The 22,865-nt window shown below is 63.7% G+C and overlaps 1 protein-coding gene across 2 annotated transcripts in view; it reads right to left on the bottom strand.

Annotated features, from left to right (window-relative positions):
• Positions 1–21,581, bottom strand: part of TBC1D14 (TBC1 domain family member 14) — a 54,790-nt gene extending 33,209 nt beyond the window's left edge. The window contains exons 1-2 of one of the 2 annotated variants that reach the window (XM_037530754.2): positions 21,544–21,581; positions 11,638–12,370 (exon numbers count right to left, since the gene is read on the bottom strand). In XM_037530754.2, coding sequence (XP_037386651.1) covers positions 11,638–12,353 — 716 coding nt within the window. In that variant the 5' untranslated portion in view covers positions 12,354–12,370; positions 21,544–21,581. Of the gene's footprint in view, positions 1–11,637; positions 12,371–21,078; positions 21,100–21,543 lie in introns of those variants that run through there. The other variant, XM_037530755.2, reaches the window with a different exon arrangement.
• Positions 21,582–22,865: the final 1,284 nt, after the last annotated feature.

Raw genomic sequence — 22,865 nt, forward strand, 5'->3', positions numbered from 1 at the left:
GGGTGCCTGGTTCCCAGCCCGCAATCCGAGGGGACCCCTGCTCCCGTCCAGGCCACGGTCATGAAAGCCAGGGCCCAGGAGGCCAGGTGCAGCGAGGACCTGGCCCTGCCGTCACACGACCAAGCGCACGCACGGCCAGGTGTGGAGAGAGCACGCAGCGGGCATGTTCCCTGGGAGTCACCTCTCTCACCTACACGTGCACGCGCTGGGGGGTTAGTGGACCCCCCCCCATGCCCCTCCTGCAGCTGGGGGAGGGGCCGCACCACGGCCGGCCCCGAGGACTCTCCCAAAAGCCGCTCCTCCTGAGAGGCGGCACAGCCCACGGGGACCAGCTGTGACGCTCCCGAGGCCCTGACTACAGTGAGCAACAGAGAGGCACTCAGGGCTCTCCAGGTGTACGCCAAGCCTGGCACCTGCGTGGGCCCGGCCCTGGCCCCGTTCCCTGGCCACCTCCTCTGTGGGGGCGTGAGCTGGCCTGGCACTCCCAGGCCATTCCAGATCTATTCTACCACCTCTCGGCCCGGGACCCTGGAGGACCCCCCCACACCCCGTCAGGACTTGGTTGGAAGGCGCAGCTGCATCACACCAGAAGCACAGAGTAGCCAGCGACACGGGGGCTTCCTGGTGAGAGGCCTCAGCCCAGACCCAGGATGGTCAGCTCTGCTCCGAGGAGGCACAGGGGAGAGGCCTCGCCGCGACTGCCTGGCCAGGAAGTGAGCGGCCACTGCCGGCCCCGGCCAGCGTTGCCTGTCTGCAGTCAGGGCCAAGGAGACTTCCTTCAGGGTCTCGGTAAAACACGGGAAAGAACGCCCAGAGGTGCCTGGGGAGGGCCACCAGCGGGCGCCCTCTGTCTTGTCTACATGTGATTTCTATTTCGAAATATCTGTCATCATTTTAAAATATCAAGTCACAGAAAAACCTGTGTTTCTGGCTTCTCCTGAAGCACATGAAGGGCGGGCCACGCGGACTGTGTCTGCAGGACACTCTGAGCAGCCGCCGGCCAGCCCCGCAGGCGCCACTGACCCTGCATCTGCTACCCTGGCGCGGCCACCGCCAGCTGCCGGGCAGGTCCAGTCCCGGCGACCCTTGAAGCTCATACAACTCAGGAAAGCCTTGTCAAGAAAAAGACCCTAATTACAGACAAAAAATGGGGGGTCCTGAAGGTTAGGCGTCACCCCGCTGTCAGAAACCCAGTTTTTCAAGGGCTCCCCAGCGAGCGCTCCTGAGACAGCAAGGACTTGGAGCTGCCAACCCACTCCCCACTTTCACAGGGGGATGAGCCTTTCCTGGGGGGCTGAGGGGGCGACTCGCCCTGCACCTCCATTAACTCCACTTTCGGGCTTTATTGGTGTCAAAAGATGGTGATTCTGGGAACAATTTTAAACGCTCGCTGACAATGGCAGGCCAAGCCTGCGCCCGGCCCCCCGCAGACAGAGCAGATTCCTTGGTGACACCCGCCTGCCACATCATCGCCGGGAGGCTGAGTCCACGGCGACTGCACCTTCTTTTACTGATGTGCCTCTTGCTGGAGACACTCCGCCGTGGGGACACTCACCGGTCCTGAGCACCTTCTCCGGGACTGTCACAGACTGGGGGGCGCTGCAGGGCCTGCCCAGAGCCGCGCAGCCAAGGACGGAGCTGAGACTCAGCACACACGTGGAGGCGTGTCCCGGGGGTGGACGGACTGGGGTGCAGGCGGGCACAGGCCTCCCAGACCTGGCAGAACGGCCCCACCAGCCCCGGACACGCATCCGGGGTTTCTCAAAACTCTCGGAGCCTTGAGACATCGCCCTCCGCACCCCGCCCCTCCCAGGTGTGGGTCCAAGTTACCTGGGCGGCAGCGACCCATGAACACAGCCGTGAGCGTCCCCGACTCCAAAGCAACCACAGACAGACCGAGACGTGGAGCACCTGGCTCCCCGGAGAGCTGCCTGGCCCGAGGTCATCTCTTCCTGCAGCAGCCGCACCCCACCCCATCACCAGCAGGCTCCCAGGCAGTGCCGGGCGCTCCACGTGGCATATGCCCCTCCACCCCAGCATCAGAAGGGGGCTGCAGTCGCCACCCCACAGAGGAAACAGGGGAGAGCCTCGGGGGAGAGATTTTCTCCCCACGGGGCACATGAGCCCGGCTCCCGCTCTGGAGAAAACAAACGGCTTAATGATTCTTCTAATGTCCATCTGCTGGGTCTGTTTTCTAGATCTTCACCCCTCAAAATCTCACATGCTCCATTTCTACCTGTTTTGCTCTGAAAACACAAGCGAGAAAGGCGAGTCCACTTCAGCTGCCAGACACGTGCGAATAGGCAGCCCCTCAAGAGCAAACCTCCAGCGAGACTCGGGCCACCCGCCTAGGGGGAGCAGGGGCACAGGGCCACCCCCCACTGATGCCTGAGCGAGAGCCCCTGTCCCCTGCCACCAGAGGTGTCGGGCACCAATCCCCTCCCAGCAGCTGATGTTAAACAGCCCCAGAGTCAGGGGTGCTGCCCACTTAAGGGGTGTGGTAAAAGACATGATGCCCTGGCCCCAGAACCCCGCCAGGCAGTGGGGGCTTAAACCCCATGAAAGCCCACACAACATGGCAAGCCGAGCTCAGCTGAGTCCCCAACCGCAAGGCAGCAGGCAAGAGGCCACCAACCTGTCCACGAGCAGGAGCGCAGGGGAGCCGGCCATGGTGTCCACTGCGCACACAGGGCCGGGAGAAGGCGGCCACAGAGGCGCTGACATGCCCTGAGCCACATTCCTGGCCGTGGGAGCCCGGTCCCAGCACCCTCCTTCCACGCTTCGGTCAGCATGGAGAGGCACAGGCCGGAGCAGGCAGGCTGGGAGGCGGGGCGAAGCTGGGGCCTGACTCCGGCACAGGGAAGGGCAGGCCCAGGCCCAGCACGCGGACGACTGGCCAGCAGCAGCACCCAGGCCCCTCCCGACCAGGGCGCCGGGTAAAACGGCACGGGGGCGTCTCCAGGACTGCACCGTGTCACGCGATCAGGCAGGTGTTCAGGGGAGGCACACACCCCCTCCAACACCTGCGCAAGCACCCCCGCCCCCGGGGTCTTCCTCATTCGTGACTTCAAATGCCCCCGAAATTTTAGAAAGGCCAAGATCTAACAAGCAACCCCAAGGTCAGTGAGCTGACCGGCTCCAAACCCGCAGTGAAGCCAGGTCGCCGCGGGCAGGCTCCCGTGGAAACAGGCCCCAGTCAGGCCCCTGCGGCCGGCTCCATCGGCCCCTCAGAGAAAAGCCGCCCGCCAGAGCCTGTGTGTGCAAAAGCACAAGGGCGCTGACGGGAGACACGGCCGGCGGCGCCTCTGCGGGAGCAGGAGCAGGAGGGAGATGCCGCCCTCCCTCACGGGTCCTGGCAGCAGCCCCTCACCAGCCACACCCTGGCGCCTCAGGGACCTAGACGGAACTCTCTTCTCCACACAAGCACCTGGGGCGAGGTCTGACTCAGAAAGAGGCACAGCAGGAGGCCAGCGCCACCAAAGCTGGCAAAAGCAGGGAATGGGGTGGGGCGGGGGCACGGAGCGGCCTGGGGTCGCAGTCGCTGGTGACAGGCATGGAGCCGCAGGTAAGGGGGCGGCATCGGCTTTGGAAGAAATCAGTGAGCAGGCATCACTTTTCCCAAACAGTAAGACAAACATGGGGTGACCGAGGCCCAAGATCTTGGGCCTGTGCCGGGCCCTGGTTCACGAACAACGTGGGAAAAGCCCCCGAGCCGGGATGGGGCATCTGGACGAGCAGCAGCAGCGCCCGGGAACCGGCTAGAAATACAAGTTCTGGGGCCCCACCCAGACCTAGTGAGCCAGAGGTTGGGACGGGCCCTGCATCCGTCTTCCGGGGCTCCCAGGTGACTGACCTCGCTCACCCTGAGACCCCCTCGGACTATACTGGTGCGCCCCGAGCTCCCGCTGTCCTTCCCCCGCCGCCTCAAGGCCACCGGATCAGACCCCGCCCCGGGGGCACAGCAGCGCGGCTGAGGGGGGCCAGGGCAGCAGGGGCGCACGGGTCGGCTGTGAGCCCCGCCGGATCCGGATCTCGCCTCCCGGGGCTGCCCGGGTCCCTGCTCGACCACACCTTCTGGTCCGACTCCCTCCTCGTCCGCCCTCGACCTTCGTCCACGTGGTGGGCGTCGCCTCGGCCAAGACATCTCCCCAGAAGTCTGCAAGCAAGGGTTCCACAAAGAAAACTCAGGTCAGGCAGCCATGCTGGCGGCGTGACAGGGGAGACAGGCGGCCTCCAGGGACTGCCCCCCGGGGATTTATCAGTCATTCTTAAACTTCCCCTGTGAGTTCTTCCTGCTTAAAATCCACACGCAACAGAACTGACCGCCACAGAGCTCTGAGTTTTAACACATCGGTAGGTTCATTTAACCACCGGGGGGGGGGGGCGGGGGGGGACCGAAGAGGGGCACAGGGCAGCAGAGGCGGACGGCCCTGGGGCACTGGCAGCGAGGATGATGGGAGCAGAGCACAGGGGAAGGGCTCTGTGGTGAAGGGAGCGTGAGCGCCCTTTGGGGCGACCCGCAGAGAAGCAGAAATCCTCCGAGGAGACCGCAGGGGCGCGCTGGCGGCCAGCAAGGCCACTACGGGAGGGAAGCACAGGCCTCGCGCCAGTAAACGCAGACAGAAGGGTGATGCACGGAATCTCAGCGAACCCAACCCAGTGACAGAGAAGAGGGTGAGACACCACACCCCGATTTCTCTAAGAATTAGAAAACCCAGGCTCATTTCCCGCACGCACAGAGCCAGGACGGGTTTGTTGTTTTTTTTTTTTAATTATAAAGCTAGGAATAAAAGGGGCTTCTGTCATCTGATCAAAGGGATTTAATGGAAAGTTGAAAGACACCCCACAGCAAGCCCTGCAGGGCTTTCCAGACCCTGGACCCCCGGCCGCCCGCCAGCACCACCTCAGTGCCAGCGAGCAGGCCCCCTGTGGCGCCGGAGCAGGGATGCTCGGGGAAAGGCGGAGAATTGAAAAGAAGCAAAACAACTCCACACGGCACAACTGCCCGGCCTCGGGGGCCAGGACCAGACACCGCCGTCCCCCAGGGGCCGTGCCCGGCTTTCCCCGTCCTGGAGGTGAGGAAGTTCAGAGGCAGAAGTTCACCTCAGGCCCCGCCGGAACCTGAGACTGGAGCGCGCACACTGCGCCGGGGGTTTTCATCCCTGGCTGCGCACACAGCCGCCTGGGAGCTTTTTAAATATCCTAATGCGCAGGTCTCACCCCAAACCTCTGAGGGGGGCCCGGACGTTAGCTTTTTTCACTTTTCCCAGACAACCCTACTGGGCAGCGACTCTGCTCCTCGTGTCCCCGCCCCTGCTACTCACTTCTTCACTGCTGCTCTGACGCGTGGGAACTTCAGACCCACTCCTTCCCAGCAGGCCCCGCAGCGGGTCAGGTCTCTTTAATGTGGGTTTTAACTGCAGCAACGCCACACACCAAGCAGACACCTGCCTCACCAGGTGCACCTGTCTCTTCCAGTCTCCTGTTTCCGTGGACTCAACCCAGGGGACCTGCCCAGCTCACCCAGGCGTAGCCTCCACCCCAGCCCTGTAAACCTAGGCCGCTCCCCCCAAACCCAGCCGGCCCGTCTCCTCTCCTTGGGAAATGCCGAACCCGGAGGCCGGCACAAAGCAGGGCCTGGCTGTGCAGGTGGAAACACATCACTCCCAGGGGACTCAGGTCCTGAGCCCACACCCACGAGGACAGAAGCAGCCACGCCGCTAGCTCCCCGCGGCCGACCACAGGAGCATAGACAGGGATTCGCTGAGGGCCAGGGATGGACTCAGACCCAGGCCTGTCTCTGAGGGGCTCACAGGAAGAGCGAGACATGCGGGACAGAAGTGGACAGAGTGAGGCCGCAGGAGGACAGGAACGCGGGCAGTAGCCTGGGGGAGGCCGTCTCTACCCAGGGACGCCGGGAAGGCTTCATGGAGAAAGTGTCAGCCTTACCTTCAAGGGCCTTCAAGATCAGCAAACTGTCAAGGTGGGGGAGGACCCCAGGCAAAGGCAGGGAACTGGGCTCAGAGCCACGTGGGAGCTGGGAGGAGAGCACCCCGAAGGCACTGCACTCCCACGGCTGTAAGTGCAGGCCCAGGGGTACGTACCCCCAGGCACCACAGCCTGCCGGGTGGCCCATGCCAGGGCACGCGCATTCACAACACAGGCTCGGCCTTCAGTCAGCAAACTCGCCCAAGGACAGAGGGCTCCTGGGCCTCTCGTGGCACCTCTGCACGGGCAGCTGGAGGGGGGCAGGACTGATGGGCGCCGAAGCAGGAAGCACTTGAGGGGTCGGTCCTAAGGAATCATCTGAAAGGTGGGCGCCCCTGCTCCAGTGCACACAGAAATCTTATAAAAAAGCAGGAAGAAAAACCCACTTCCTTATTTTGAATGAGTCAATGATTCACGAGGTGGAATTCCAGACAGCACCAGTTCCACGGAAGCCGGGGACGGGGACGAAGGCCCGGAGTGAAGCAGGCCCTGCGGACTGCAGACACGGACGGCGAAGTCAAATCCACATTTTCAAAGCTGGTGTTGGGTGGTTTGAGCTCATTTTTGATAACCTGCTTTAATGAAACGGCCCTGAAGTTAGACACGAGGCCCCTGTCAACGTGACCACGTGCAGAAGGGCAGCAGGAGCGTGGGGAGCGTCAGGCTACGGGGGACGGGGACAGGCGCGGGGCGAGGTTGTGCCTATCGGCGACCATGCGGAGCCCCCGCCCTCCCGCCGCCACAGAGACAACAGTGTCCACCCCGCGGAGACTCTGGCCTTCAAGCACCGACTTCTGAGGGTGCCGGGTCTGAGCGAGGAGATGCTGCTGATCTAACGACTCCCTGGCAACCTTGGGGGCCTCGCTCCCCCGCGGGGAAGAGACTGCTCTGTGCAGGCCGGCGAGAACGGTGCAGCAGTTCCGGAAGGAGCCTGTCCTGACCCAACACCAGCACCTTTGGCCCACACGGAGCCCTAACTCCAGCCCCAGCTGGACCTCGGGGCCGGCAGACGGGGCTGAGAAACCAGCTCGTGACGGCAGGGGAGCTCGTGGGACGGAGCTCCAGACACACGCGCCTCAAGCACGCCTGGCCCAGAGCCTCCCCTCCAGGCCCGGGCCCCCTGCCCTCCTGTGACTCGAGGCAGAGGGCCCGAGAGCCCAGGCTGACCTCGCCGGCTGCGGATGGTCAGGCCTGGGCGCGCGGCGGCTGGAAGTAAGCTCCCGCGCGTGGCGTGGCCGCAGTCAGGGCAGCCGCCGCCGGTCACCTACGCAAACAGTGCCGGGGCTTCCCCACGTTTCTAAGCACCCTGTTTCTTGGGGGTTAAAAGGAACTGCTCTCAAAGGAGCAGACGTGTTCGTTCAGGGCCGGCTCACCGCGAACGCACGGCCAGGCGCGGGGCAGAGGCTGGCCCGGGACACGGCGCTCCTCGTCTCGCCGGCCCCTTCCTCCGCGCGCCCGGCCCCCTGCGCCTGCAGGCCGCGGGCACAGCACACACCGCTGGCCGCTCTCCCACCTTCCCCGCGTGCTCAGAACCCAAAAGGAAACTCGGCCTTCAATGCATATTCTCATTTTCAAACTCTGCCGGCGCCTCTGTCGGCTGGAGCCCTGCGCAGAGAGGCAGCGCTCGAAAAGCCTCTTGTCGGAAGCAACGGGGCGTTAACAGGGAAATGAACAGCTTCGGGGCCCAAAACAGGTATTAGGCAAAGCTGGATGACACATCACTCTCCGCGCAGAGGGCGCGGGACCCTGAGGTGAACCGCAGTGACTCACGGCAGAGCCAGCGCAGCTGGGATGGAAACGGCTCTCGCAACACACGCGGCCCGCGGCCCGGCACAGGAACCGGCTGACCCGCGGGGGTGACGTGCGCGCCCCGGAAAGGAAGTGGGGCCGGGAAACCCACGGTCAGCCAGGCCGAGCCCCTGGGCCCGGGAGCCGGGTCCGTGCAGGTTCAGAGCAGGCGCCGCTCGGGGCGGGAGGCGGGCGCTGTAACTACCGGCCACTCCATGTGTTTTAAGCAGAACGGACTTACAGGGAAGCAAATTTCTGAGGAGCAAGTAGCTGGTGATGACGCCTTCTGTGCGGGAACAGGTTTGTCTGGGGTTCCCCAAACCCCACAACCTCCTGAGGTTGCACAGAGCATTCTGCACTTCACCTGCAAATGCAGCTCCCAGAACTGCACCAAAGCAGAGCAGAGGTGGGGGCAAGGGGCCCCCTCACAGCCCTGGGGGCTCACACACAAACCTGAGGCCCCCTCCCCACAGACCTGGGAGACACAGACACACAGACCTGGAGGCCCCCACAGACAAGGGGGGCTCCACACACAGCCCTGGGGGCACACACAGCCCTGGGGGGCCTCCACACACAGCACTGCGAGGCACACACAGACCTGGAGGCCCCCCCACAGACATGGGGAGGCTCCACACACAGCCCTGGGGGGCCCCCACAATGACGGCGTGGGACCCCGAGGGTCAGAACACACAGACAAGCAAATGACTCTCGCAAAAGCAAACACAGCCTCTGTCCCCCGCCCCCAACTGCCTGCTCACAGAGGTGAAGTTTCTAAGGTCATGAACACATTCTAGAAGGCCAGGCGGAAACACCTGCAGTCTAAGAGGGTTACCAGGAACGTCCCGTGACACTGCCCGTGAACAGGACACAGAAACAGACGAGCCAGCAGGCACAGCCCGAGGCTCTGGCGCCAAGTATGCCCGCAAAGGCCCTGGCAGCCCCCGGGGCGGCTTTGCTGCAGCAGTGTGCCCAGGGCCTGGGGGAACAGCAGGGGCTTGGAGCCACTGGGGAGCTTCTCCAGGAGGCTAGTCCACGTTGGCAGAACCGTGAGACTCATCTGAAAGCCAAGGCGCGTCCCCGGTGCAGCCTGGGTCTTGGGCCAGAATGCCCTCTCCCGCACCTCATGCAGACCTCCGCTCAAACGTCACCTGTCCAGTTCCATTAAAAGGGAGCCGCCCGCCCACCCCACAACCTCCTCTCCTCCCTCTCCTGAGACCCAGCTTGTCATTTCTCCTGCTTGTCATGTCTCCTGACAGGCCTCTCTCAGAGCCGCGGGCCAGGGTGCGCCGGGATCACAGCACACACAGCTCCATCCTGGGGAAGGGCTGGCAGGCGGCGCATCCCCACCTGGTCCTTGGCCGGGCTTCACCAAGAAATCAAGCGCAGCCAGGACAGCTCCCTCGGCCGACACATCCAGGGCTTCGCCTGTGCAGACCCCACGCTGCCCGTCAGTGGGCTCCAGCCCAGATGGGTCTTCTGGCGCGTGCTGCCGTCGAGGTAGTGCCCAAGGACCCACCACGCCCGAGATCAGCCTGCCAGGAGGTCACTGAGGCCGCAGCGCCTCGAGTCCCACATCACCAGGACCACCCGCCGCAGCGCCACCTCAGCTGAGGCGCAGAGCACAGGAGCACCCACCCAAAGCTGGAGGGAAGCAACAAAGCACCACCGGTGAGGAAGACAGTTTGGAGGCATCTTACAATACCCAACATTCCCTTAGCACCCGATCCGGCAATTGCGCCCCTAGGTATTTAGTAAAAGGAGCGGAAAGGGCATATCCAGACAAAACCCACACACTGCGCCTTATGTCAGCTGTCACATGCTGGCCAGGACTGGCAAGCAAGCGCGTTGCTGAGCAGAGACCGTGGTGCAAGCCAGAGCCACACGCAGCAAGCTGGGGCTTCTCCGCAGCCTCCCTTCGGCAGGCGAGCGGATGGAGACGCGGGTTCGTCCAGAAATGGGCCAGGACTCACTGCACGCGGCAATTAGGCTACGCCACGGGGGATAGTTAAGGCCTAGCGCAGAGGTAAAGAAGCTGATCCGCGAAGGCTACATGCCGTGCGGTTCCAACTGCACGACACTCTGGAAAAGGAGAAGCACAGAGGTAGCGGTTCCCAGGGGCTGGGGGCGGCAGGGGTGAGTAGACAGAACAGAGTTCGCGAGGCAGTGAACGACCCTTTCTGGTTGTAGTAGTGGACGCACGTCGCTGCTCTTCTCACGACACCACAGACACACCACGCCAGAGTGACAACGCACACAACCAGCTGCGGGGGAAACGACGCGTCGACGCGGGTCGCTGACCGCAGCGCAGGAGCGCTGGTGAGCAGGGCTGGGGGACCTTGTGTCTGGGGGAAGCACAACTTTGCCTAATTGTGCTGTGATTTTGTCCTTAATTTTGCTCTGAGAAAAATGTCTCTTAAAAAGCAGACACAGTGAAATGAAAGAGCTGTATCTGCAAGAACAACAGCGAGAAGCCACCACGCCGGGGCGCAGCTCCGCAGGCCACCCCGAGCGGGGCTGGCGGGAAGCGGTGGGACGGTGCCTCAGCAGCTAAACTGCAGGCGCAGGGGACTCCGGGGGGAAGCCGCCATCTTGTCATGTGCGGCCTCAGCTTGACCCTTGGTCTCTGCTCAGGGAACACAATCTTGGGCAGGACAGACAAGCAGCTGGCCACATGGCAGTCTCAGGGCTCACGCACAAGGAGCAGACGAGCTGACCCCAGGAACACTCCCGCTCCAAGCCCCAGGCCCCGGAGCGCAGCGCTTCTCCCCACACTGCAGTTTGTTTTTATTTGTTTTAAAGATTTATTTATTCAAGCATATAAGAACTGGGGTGCTGGCCAGAGATGCAGAGGGATGAGAGGACTCACCAGAGACAGAGTGGAGAGCAGAGCAGGCGGATCTACTGAAATCCACTGCTGAGGGGAGCAGCGGGGAGACAGGAGAGGTCTGCCACGCCCTGTGGGCAGCTCCCTGGCTGGCTGAGAATCAAACCCGCGCTGCAGAGGCTGCAGATAGCTTCGTAGTGCTGCGTCTTAACCTCTTGCGCCACCAGGGAGGCCCCTGCACTGCAGTTTGGGTGCTCGCATCTGCCTGGCTGACGAGCCGCCCCCCACAAGCCCACCTAGGGTCAAGGCCTGCAATCCCACCACCCCAGCACTCCTGTGTTGTCTGCCCAGAGCAGCCCCGAAGCACAAACGTGTGTGTGGACACACAGAGGCTTCGGGAGCCGCCCCTACAGGGCTGTAGGTGGGACCAGGGGCTCCGGCGCCCTGCCCAGAACCTGGGTGGAAGGACACCCTAAGACGCAGGGTCATGGCCTGTCCAGACACCGGGTGGGTGTGGCTGCCGAGAGCACTGCCCACAGGTCAGGGCAGGGCATAAACACAAGGGCCTGCCACCGTGCAGAGGGTGCAGGGGAGGGAGGGGACAGCCAGAAACGCAGCCTGGCTCATGCTCGCGGGGACTGCAGTTAGAAACACAGCCCCCACCCTGATGTCACCCTCACCAGCCCCCTCCGCTGGGCCCAAGCAACGCAAATCATTGGCATAAGCGCCCTTCAGGGAGTCCTGACGGAACAAGGTTGCTCTGATCCGGTCACACTGGCACCGGTGGCTCCCCTTGGCCACAACAGGTCCGAGGCCCAGAGGTGATGAGAGACTGCGCCAGTGAGCCAGGGACGGGGGCACCAGCTGCAGGGAGCACCCACACAGCAGAGCCACCCACAGGGGGGTCCCACACACACCACCGGGTCCTGGGCTACAGTGTCCACGAGCGTGACACCAAGGCCACTGACAAAGCAGGAAACAGCGACCGCTTTAGACCAGAACCAGCCCGACCACTGCCAGGGAGACAGAGGCATTACCTGGAAAAGAGGCTACTGAAGGGCCCCAGCGTTCGTGGCTTACTCCCCTCCTCGGCCCGGGCCACACTGTCCTGCGGGTGGGGGCCGCTGCCTTCCCTGACGCAGCTCAAGGTGACGTCGGTGAACTGCGGGTCATCGTCGTTCTCCAGGGTGACGATGGCGCTGGAGTTGCTGGTGACCACGAGGTCCACGAGGTCCTCATTGCTGACGGACAGCGCGGCCGACAGCTCTGTGCCAAGGCTGGACACGCTGCAGACGGAAGCCTGGTCGCTGCGGCTCAGGGCCCTGGAAGTGGGGCTGTCGAGCCTCACCGAGTCGTAGCCCGTCCTGGGGAACGTGGAGGACTTCCGCACCCCCGGGCCCCGCTCGGCGCTGGGGGGCGCAGGTGCGGCGCAGGACGGCAGCGGGCAGGCGCTCCGGCAGGCCCGCTCGGCGACAACCTCCGCCTCGGGCTGCTTCACGTGGGCCACGCTGCAGGGGACGGGCTCGGGGTTGCCGACCTCGAGGGTGGGGATGCCCGAGTCCACCGACCTGAGGCTGCGGCGATCCTCCAGCACGCTGAGCTTCAGCTGGGGCCCGTACTCGGGCAGCGAGAGGGACCTGGGCGCCCGGGGGGCCGCGTGCTGCAGCTTCTGCAGGTGCTCCCCCGGCCGCCCGCCCGGGACGCCCATGGAGACTACGCCATTCGTGGAGGCGGGGAGGCTGCCATCAGTCATCTTGGTCCAAGGAGGAACTAGGGAAGGCACAGATAGGGGAATCAAGCAAGAGACAGAAAAGCCAGAGCCCACGCCTCCCCGACAGGTCAAGTGGCCCCTACGAGGGATCCTTCCAGGGGCCCCTCCTGGCCCAGGTTCTAGGATTTCTCATCACAAAACAAGAGGACGGTGATGCCAACAAAGAGTGAAAATACAAACACATCACCCACCACCTCCCAGTCACACCCGGCCCTGGACCGAGGACGCGCCAGGAGCGTGGGCGGGGGCCCGCTGCAGGGGGGACGCTGGAGGTGGGGGCTAGGAGCGTAGGGGCGCTGGGGGCGGGGGAGGCTTGTTTTGTGTTTCCTGCAATGATGAACAGGGCGCTTCCTCGGCCGCACCCCGGCTGGCCCGCCGCCCGATGGCCCCGCGTGCGCAGTCATGCGCCCCGCCACGCCGCGGAGGCACCTCGCTCAGGCCGGCGAGGTAGGGCAGGGACCCTTTCACCATGGAGGAAACTGGGGTTCACAGCGGCCGAGCCGGGGCCTATGGACCGACCCGGAAACGCGCACGGACGTGGGGCTCGGCGGGGCCTACAGGACCGGGCGAGAGGGCTGGCTCGGCGCGCAGCGGGAGGCGCGATAAAGAGGTCAGCGCCGGGCCCGGGGCCACAGCTTGCTGGCCGGCGGCCGGCGGGAGCCAGGGGGTGCCGGGCACCAGGCAGGACAGCACAGCCCGAAAGCACTGACAGACCACGTGGGTCCTGCCACCTTCTGCTGACCCTCAAGTGTGACGCTAGAGACCTGCGCTGGGGCCGGGCTCTGACCCGCGCGGGGGGGAGGGAGGACTCGGCCCGGGGGGCCCTGGGCTCCGACCCTAGCGCCACCGCTGCCTCAGGAGAATTAAGCACAGGGTCCTGGCAAGAACACTGGGGCGCCCGCCCCCACAGGGGGGCACCCCGAGAAGCTGCTGCCTTGCGCCCCAGCTCCAGCCCGGCCCTCGCAGGCACGGCGCTCCCCTGGTGTCCGTCCAGCCGGCTCGAGCAGCCTCCCGGTGTCCCCTCAGGAAGTCAGGCCTGCCTCTCGCTGTCAACACCGCAGAAGCAAGTTCATGAAAAGTAGAAAAGGGGATGGGGGACAGCCCCGCTCCCTGCAGAGAACAGTCACACGTGCAGGCTGGAGCAGAAACAGAAATAAGAAGGCATGAATGGAAACGCAGAATTCAGAATCGGACGGAACCTGAAGCCTGACCCAGTGGGTAAGGATGAATTCGCCATGGCTCTGTGTCAACGGGCTGTCCATTTTCCTTAAAAGCGAGGCCCCACCGGACTGCACCACAGCAAACATGCCAAGTTAAGAGTTTAATACCTGAGAGAAATTATAAAGGTGCTCCGTACATTAAAGTGCTTCTCTCACCTCGGAAACTCAGCACAGTCCCCAGAGGATCTGGGTCTCCCCTCCCTACAAGTGAACAGGGCCCAAAGGTCTCGGGGTCACACTGCGCTGAATTTCCTGGGCTGCAGGCCCCACCCTGAGTCCTCCCTGATGCCCCAGAGGACCCTCACAGGACATGGCGGGGGTTCTGGCTCTGCCACTCACAGCGGGGGCAGCACTGTGGGATGACCATACGGACTAAGGAAAAGTAGCCAAGGTCAGGCCCACCCTGGCCAGACCACAGCGGGCGGCCAGCAGAGGTGACTTTCCCCTACTTCAGCCACCTGAAGGGCTGACGTGCCTGCAAAACAATGAATCTTAACTGCTGCGGGCGAGACTTTGGTTGCCCCACAAGAAATCTTGAGCCTGGCGGCCTCCCGGGTGGTGCAGGGGTTAAGTCTCAGCACTGTGAAGCTGTCCGCAGCCTCTGCAGCACGAGTTTGATCCCCGGCCAGGGAGCACCCGCAGGGCACAGCAGACCCCTCCTGTCTCCCCGCTGCTCCCCTCAGCAATGTGTTCACTTATTTAATTCTTTTATTTTTTGTATCATTTGTTCATTTGTAAACAGTATTTACTTCCCCCAGCCCCCTCAGGTGCAGTCCCCATGGAGCTTCCTTCCCCAAGGCGCCCGGGCACCATCACCCCAGTCCCCTGAGCTCCTCCCTCCCTCTGACCCCTCTCCCGCCTCCTCCCCTGCAGGATGTCTCTGGTTTATAATTGTCCGTTTTTGCTTTGCTGTGTTTTGTACTGTTATTATTTTTTCACACTGATGTCTTATTCGGTTCCCCTATATTCCTGCTATAAGTGAAACCATCCAATTTTTTCCTTCTGGCTTATTTCACTGAGCGTAATTCCTTCTAGCTCCATCCATGTTGCTGCGAATGGCAGGAGTTTATCTTTCTTGATTGCTCCACTGTGTATCTATGCTACATCTTCCTGATCCAGTCATCTATTTTTGGGCATTTGGGTTGTTTCCAGGTTTCACCTATTGTAAATAGTGCTGCGGTAAACATAGGGGTACAGGTGGTCTTTTGAATCAATGTTTTTGTGTCTTTTGGGTAGACCCCTAGGAGTGCAATTGCGGGTCATATGGTAGCTCCATTTTTAGTAGACTGAGGCACCTCCACACAGCTCTCCATAGTGGCTGGAACAGTTTGCACTCCCACCAGCAGTGTGGGAGAGTTCCTTATTCACCACATCCAGGGTCTGATCACAAAGATATACAAAGAACTCACAAGATTCAACAAAAACAAAGTAAACAATCCGGTCAAGAAATGAGCAGAAGAGCAGTGCTGTGAAGCTGTCTGTGGCCTCTGCAGTGCGGGTTCGATCCCACATGGCACGACAGACCTCTCCTGTCTCCCCGCTGCTCCCCTCAGCAGTGTATTTCAGTCCTTCTGCCTGTTCTGCTCCCCGCTCTGGCTCTGGTAAATCCTCTCACCCCCCCACCTCTGGCCTATACCCAGCTCTTGTATAAACAATAAAATCTGAAAAAAAAAAAAAAAAAAGAGAAAAGAAATGGGCAGAAGAACTTAAAAGACATTTCTCCAAAGAGGAAATGCAAATGGCCAACAGGCATATGAAAAAATGCTCAACATCCCTGATCATCAGGGAAATGCAAATCAACACCACCCTGAGACACCACCTTACACCAGTGAGAATGGCACAGATCAAGAAAACTAGCATCAGCAGGGTATTTAAATAGACACGCCTGTTCTGCTCCCCACTCTGTCTCCAGTGAATCCTCTCACCCCCCGTACCTCTGGCCCCAGCTCTTGTATGTATAAAGAAAGAAAGAAAAAGAAAAAAAGAAACCTCGAGGCTGGAGTGCACGGCACGCAGGGCTGTCTTCCTGGGAAAACGACACGTGGGCAGGGCCGGAGGCCGGTCATGTCTCCAGAGTCAGAAACCACGGGAGTCAGCTCGTCCGTGGCTGCCCGGGCCAAGGCCCCCGGATCACCAGATGAAAGCGCAGGGAAGCCGGGACAAGGGCGCAGAGCCCACAGCCGTGTGCTGGGGGCCCCTTATTCCCTTCTCTCCTCCGCCCTCAGGACTTCTTCTGGCAGAAGCTGAGAGCCATGGAGGCCTCCCCCAGTTTCAAGTCACCTCTAAGTTCCTTAAACCGCAGGAACAGGGTGTCCGCCTTCGGGGAAACAAGCCTAAATTGCAACACACCTTTAAAACCAAAACTTGGCAAGGGCCACTGCCCCTGTTGTCAAGCCCTCCCACCCCGTGGTGCCGCCAGATCAGAGGCCACGCTCCCCAGCGCCTGCCCTCTGAGGGGCTCGAGTGGGGGAAGCTGCACAGAGCACGTGCTCCGGGGGTGGCCACAGGGTGGACTCTGGAAGCCGGCAGAAGCCAGCTGCCGATGGCCCGCCTCCAAGTCACACGCTCGCTAAAGACAGGATAAGCTGAAACAGCCGCCCTGCCAGCCTCTCTGCCCGCGCGGCCTCCCTGGCTCCCTCAATACCAGCCAACTGTGCTACTGCCCAGGGTGCTCCCCCCAGCCTGGCATCAGCGCCCTGGGGATCTGGCAGCAGGTGCCACAGCAGACACAGCACACTGCTAGGCCACCCCCTCCGAAACGCCTTCCCAGCTCTGCCAGGAAGCAGCGTGTCCTGTTTCCTCCTGGGCTCCCTGGGCCACACCCTCCCAAGACAAGCGCACTTTACCGCGGTCCCCGGCTCTCCTCACTGGCTTCTGAGCTCCAGCAGGCACAGAGCTAACAGTTTCTGCACACCACTACCTGGCCAAGGGCCTGGCATAGATTAAGGGCTCAGATATCTCTCTGCTGAATTATTACTAACACCAAGTTCCAAGGGGCACCCCCTGAGGCATGTCTACTGAGCGCCGGGTTACAGTCCAAGAGCGAGACATGCTAGAGGCAGCAAGAGGTGGGAGGGGCTCCCTCTGAGCGCCAGGCCGCGCCTGCAGGCAGTACACCCAGCAAGGGCCAGGGCAGTCCGTGCTTCGGGCGGCCACCCTGCTGGGCAGTGAGGACGCGTCAACATGGTGTCAACTCAGGAAAGTCAGTCAGGTCCCTCCCTCTATAGTTGTTTCCGAAGTGCACTGGCTAAGGTCCGAACACCACAGCCCCTCGGCCGTGGCCGCCTGCAGCCCGCCCAGCCAGTCCCGGGCCACTCAAGCAAGTGGCAGCCGGACGGCACCGCCAGGCAAGAGTAGGCCGCAGGCCTCCAGGGCAGGCGAGAGCGGGCCCGGAGCACAGAGGCCCTCAGCACCCTTCGCTCAGCGGTGCCTCGGCTCTGGTTTACCACGGGCCAGGAAGCGGGCCGCAGCTCCGCCAGGGACTGAGACAGGACTGAGGCCACCTGTAGGGTAAATGCTTGTCAGGCTTGTCTGCCCTCCCGCCATTAGGACTGATGAGGGAACCCTGCGGTTCTGAATGCACGCCCGATGGCAGGCACCTGGAGTAGGTGTGGGCACGCGCAGGTGGGTGCTCCTGGGCTGACTGGGCCTATAAGGGCGGCATCGCGGGGACGCCAGAGAAGAAACGAGAAGAGAGCGGAGCGGAAGGAACACCACTACCAGCGCAGAGAGAAAGACCAGACCAAAAGCGAGCAGAGAACGAGAGCAGAGCCGGCAGAGAAGCAGAGGCCACGAGAGCACGGCGGAGAGCCCAGAAGGAGTGAGTGAAGCACCCCTCCCTGCTGTGTACCCGGGAAAATCCCAATAAAAGCCTGAGGAGCCGCCGAGGGCGCCTAGGACTCTCTCCTTTGCGCATCTGCACGGGTCATAGAGCTCCTGCCCTGTGGCCTTTCTGCCGCTACGCTGCCCGAAGGCGGGGCTCTGGAAAACAATTCCATCTCCTGCCCGTGCAGCCAGGAGCACCCCGGGCACGGCAGCTCCTGGCCTCAGCCTCGGCGTGGGCCCCTTTGGGCCTCCAGCACTGGTGTCTCGGACAAGGCCGGAGGCTGTGCCGGGCTAACCAGGCCCTTTCCACAGGGCGCACGAGGCCCGGAATGAGGGTGGCGTCCCCTGCACGTCGGCAGAAGCTACGTAGGTGTAGGGTATAAGTAAAGTATCGGGCTCTTCCGCCCTCCTGCCATGAGATGAAACGCACGCCTGATGGGGGCCTCCCTGGTGGCGCAAGGGGTTAAGACACAAACTATGAAGCTGTCCTCAGCCTCTGCAGCACGAGTTCGATCCCCAGGCTGGCCAGGGAGCTACCCACATAGTGCAGCAGACCTCTCCTGACTCGCCCGCTGCTCCCCTCAGCAGTGTACTTCGGTCAGCCTGCCTGTTCTGTTCCCCGCTCTGTCTCTGGTGAATCCTCTCAACACCCCCCATATCTCTGGCCTGTACCCCAGCTCTTGTATGCATAAATAAATCTTTAAAAAAAAAAAGAAAAGGAAATGCACGCCTGATGGCGGACACCTGGAGGAGGTGGGCATGTGGAGGGGGGTGCACCTGGGCTGAGAGACTGGGCTTACAAAGGCGGCGTCACGGGGATGCCAGCAGAGCCGAGCGCAAGAGAGGAGGAGACACGAGAGAAGGCCGGCGAGCCCAGAGAGAGTGAAGACTTGCTGGGGGCTGGGAAACCTGCCAGCCTCCCGGCACCCCCGGCCCCCTGCCTGCCCTGTACCCGGTAAACCCCAATAAAGCCTGCAAAAGCCACCGAGGGCTCCAGGACTCCTTCCCCCGTCTGCTCAGCCATGGAGATCCTGCCCTGTCCCTTCCTGCCGCTACAGCAGGAAAGAAGTCCGCCTTTAAATGGGTCATTCTTTGGAACAAAAATACTCCTCAAAAAGAACTTGCTAGAATCTCGACGTATTCCTCTGGAAGGTGAATGGCAACTAATTTTAGGCATCCCAAACGCCACACAATGTCGTCTAAGCAAATTTCAGTCCGTTAGCAAACCAGGCAGGAGCTGGGGTGAAACGGGAGGCCCCAAAGGCGCCTTCCCAGCGCTAACCCTTTCTGCCGGCAGGTGATGGTATTTAAGGTGAGCGCACGGGGCCCCCACAACACGGGTGGCTGCTTCGCGGAAGGCCCTGTGAGACGCCGCGGCGACAGGCCCACGTCCAGATGACCACGCCGCCCAGCCGTGGGATTTCACTGAGCAGCTTTCCCCGAGCGCTTGCCACGCACCCGACCGCGAGGAGCTGCGCCGAGCTCCCGCCCCAGGCCTGCCGAGCACACCCAGCGGGACCCAGAGACGCCGAGCGCTCCCGAGGTCGCACAGCAGCAGAAACTGGTGCAAACCAGGCCTGTCAGAGGCCCTCCGGGGCTGGCCTGGACGCTTGGGGACGGTGGATGTGATGGTCAGTGACGTAACGGTCAGCCGCTCGGGCGCGGCGGGGAAGGTCAGGGGTGGGCTCTGGAGGTAGATGGCTGCCTGGCTGAAGGGCCGCTCCACCCACCTGCTCTTGCGCCCCAGCTCTAGCTTCTTGGCTACCCTGTGCCTCAATTTCCACGGCCTGCCCTGGGGACGGGAGCAGACCCGCCTGCAGACCCACCCTCTCTTCAGGCAGCTGACAAGAGAGGGGAAGAAACCCTCAAAGCCTTTGGGCGCAGAGGAGGCCGGCCGGGCTGCTCTTTCCCGGGCGTGGGGGCCGGGCTGGGCCCACTATTTTAGCAGCTCATTTGCATTGGCGGCCCGGCTGCCAGCCAGCGGCTGCCTCACCGTGGAGCTCCTTCCTGCCGGCAGCATCTCCCTGCGCTGCCCAGCTCAGGCCGCAACTGCAACAGCAAAATGAAGCCGCCAGCCCACCCGATGGACGGGGCCTCCAGCCTGGCCAGCGAGGTGTCCAAACAGGCCCCAGAAACGCCCCGCCGGCCGCAGAGGGAACAGCAACAGACCGCGGGCTCGCTCCCCTAAAATCCCAGGGCCGCACCGCAGGTGTGAGTGTCCCTCTGAGGACAAGTTCTCGAGCGTCTCAGAGCCCAGCAGCGCTGGCAGGCACGGCGTGGCCTGAGGCGGGCACGCGGCCGTCGGAGGCTCGCCCAGAGGGAGAGAGACCCCAGAACAAGCCTCCGACGAGCGAGCCGAGTCCGCACCGTGCGGGGATCGCAGCAGTGCCGGGGCGCCCTGCACAGAGGGAGTGGGTGGCGGGACAGGCGGCGAGGGGTGTAGGGGGAGACGCGGGCGTGGGGGCCTGGCAGGGGCCAGGGCAGGGGGCGCCGCTGGCTGGAGGTGGCAGGGGGCTGGGCCGCGGCGAGGCTGCCTCTTACAGCCCGGCTGAGCGTGGAGCCGAGTCCGGACCTGCCGGGCGCGAGGACACTGAGGTGAGCGACCTGGACCCGCCGCCTGCCTCGGCGCCAGTGTCGCCTCCAATCCGGGCTGGGTGACCCTGACCCGCTGCTTTATCTCCTCGCCCTGACCTTGAGCCCCAAGCGCACGCTGGGCTCTCCCTGGGGCCAGGAGGCGCCCACACTCTCTGGGGCGAAACACCCCCAGACAGCCGGGAGGGCCCCACCCCTGAGGCCGGGGAGACACCCCGGGTGAGCGCAGGAGAAGCCTCAGGCGGCTGGGGCCCTGCGGGCGCACCCCGCCCCGCCGGCTCAGCCGAGAGTCCCGGCCTCCCGCGCGCAGCACCCCCAAGCTGGGCGCCCCGCTCCAGGGCTACGGAAGGGCCGGGACGGCTTCAGGACAGACGGTTCCGCGCCCGCCAGGACCGGCCCCTACAAGCCCGGCGCCGGGCCGGGCCGGGGCGCCAGGGCCCCCCCCCTCGGGCTCCCCGCGGGCGGCGCCTGCCAGCCAGGGGGACGGGGGTGCCCTACGGCGAGCCCCGACCCAGGCTGCGGCCCCGGCCCTCCCGGAGACCCCCGGGCCAGGCCTCCGCGGCGGGGGGCTGCAGGCCAGGAGGGGGTCTCCCGGGGAGTCTCTGGCCTGGAAACAGGGGTCCTTGCGCGGCCGAGAAGGGGCGAGGGTGCCCCAGAGTGGAGGGATCCTGGGGCTCGGGACCCCGAGGTGGCGGCCCCAGGCGTCGCGCGGGGGCGTCCGGGCGGGCCCCGGGTGGGGGGCGCGGGGTGTCCGGGCGGGCCCGGGTGGGGGGCGCGGGGCGTCCGGGCGGGCCCCGGGTGGGGGGCGCGGGGCGTCGGCCGCAGGGCGCCTCGGGGGGCGGGTCCCCGGCGCCGGCTGGTCTCCGGCCGCGGGAAAACTTTTCGCCGAGTTCCGGCCTGGCGCGGGCGGCGCCCGGGGCCGGCAGGCGCCCGGCGGGAGGCGGCCCCGCGCGGCGAGGGGCGCCCGGGCAGGTCCGCCCCGGCCGCAGCGGCCCCCGGGCGGCGGCAGCAGGTGGCGGCGGCCCGGCGCCCCCCCGCCCTCGCGCCCGGCCCTCCGGCGGCCTCCGTACCGGGTCAGCGGGGCTCCGACGCCATCCCGGGCCCGCGGGGCAGCGCAGGCCGCGGGCGCACCTGGCGCCGCGAGGACGCGCGGCGGGCGGCGGCCGGGCGGGCAGGTGCGCGCGAAACGCCCGCGGGCCCAGCGGCGCGCGCCTCGCCCCGCCCCCGGCCCCGCCCCGCGCGCCTCGCCCCGCCCCGCGCCTCGCGCCTCGCCCCGCCCACCACCCCCGCCCCGCCTCGCCCCGCCCCCTGCGGGCCGCGCCGCTCTTCCGCCCGGGCTGCCGCCCCCCGCCGCTCCGTGAGCTCGACGCTCGCCCCGCCGCCCCTCCTCCCGCCGCCTGCCGGCCGCCGCGGGTCCCGGAGCGGCGTCGCTCGCCCTGTTCTCTCCAGAAGCCCGAGCGGCGCCGCGAGGAGAGAGGCCTGAAGGAATCTCCGGGTCTGCACAGCCCCGTGGACAGCCGCCAGGGGCCTCTTACCTGGTCGGCTCCGCCCGCGGCCATCTTGGAAGTGGGAAGCGGCCGGGAGGGGGTAGGGGCGCGAGCGGGCCCGGGCCAGGCGTGGCGAGCCGAGTGGCGGAGCGCATCGATGGGCGCGCTTGCCTCGGGGCAGGTGCGCGAGGGGGCGTGGTTTGGGCCCGCAGGTGCGCCTTCAGGAATGTAGCTTTGCTGTCTTCCGGGCCCTGCCTTAGCCTCTTCAGCTGTAAAACGGGCGTTTCTCAGCGCTCGCCCTTACCGAGCCTGGCTACACAGTGGCTGGCGCCGTGGCTTCCAAACCTGCTGCCCTTGAGTCTCCGCTGAGTAGCCCAGGCCAGTTAGACCCCGGTCTGTGGAGGTGAGACCGGGCCTCTCCAGCCTGTTCCGGAAACTGTCATGTGCACAAAGCTGGGGGCAGCCGACCGAGCGCTGATTTCCATTTATTTCGCTTTAACGGTGCCGGCGCCCAGAGGCAGGGTCTGCGATCCAAGCCGGTTTACCGGGGAGGGGATGAAGCCCCTCACCCAAGGCGCCAGGACCAGGCAGTAACCCAGAGGGATCAGAAGCCGGAGGCCCCGCCCCCGAAGTTCCTGGGAGAGCTTGCAAAGAACCAGAATAGGAAAGCTCCCGTGCAGGGAGTTGGGCCTCCCTCACCTAACCCCCAAGCCCCGACCCCTAGAACGGAGACAGGCTTCCTGAGCCCTACTGGGTTTATGTTGTTTGCAGCCTCACCCAGTGTTCCCTGGGCCTCACCCATAGTAGGGACTTGAATAGTTGTTGACTTCTCATATTCTGGGGACGTTAAGAGGAAAGTCCCCAGGGGCTGGGTTCCGGAAGGTTGGGTCCTACCACCCTGAGGGCTGTCCTGGGCAATCACCAGAGCGGGAACCTCAGAGAGACCCCGCAGCTGAATCTCGGGGAGGCTGTGAACTAGCAGAGCAGGCAGGGAAGGGCAGTGTCTCCCCCACTCACAGCATCTGGACGCTTGCAATGGCAGGTGGATTGCCTGGGCTCTGTCCTCGCGGGTTAGGCAGAAAACCTGACTTGTCCCTCCCCCCATCTTATAGTCTGGAACTCTTAGCACTCCTCTTATCATGGCAGGAAGTGTGAACTTTAAAAAGGCAGTCTCCCGAAAGAATATATTAACACCCCTCCCATGCTTAGTGCATAATAGAAGCTTTATAAATGCTTCCTTTTCTGGGTGGTTTTAAGTAAAAATAATACCGGGTCTCCTTCGGACCACATGCCCAGCTTATTTTAAGAGAACACTGACAAAGTACACAGACTTGCTTCATTCCTGACCTAATTAGCAATTGAATACATCA

This window comes from Talpa occidentalis, unplaced genomic scaffold, assembly GCF_014898055.3.
Source record: "Talpa occidentalis isolate TD23 unplaced genomic scaffold, MPIMG_talOcc4v2.1 talOcc4.6, whole genome shotgun sequence".
Classification (NCBI taxonomy): Eukaryota; Metazoa; Chordata; class Mammalia; order Eulipotyphla; family Talpidae; genus Talpa; species Talpa occidentalis.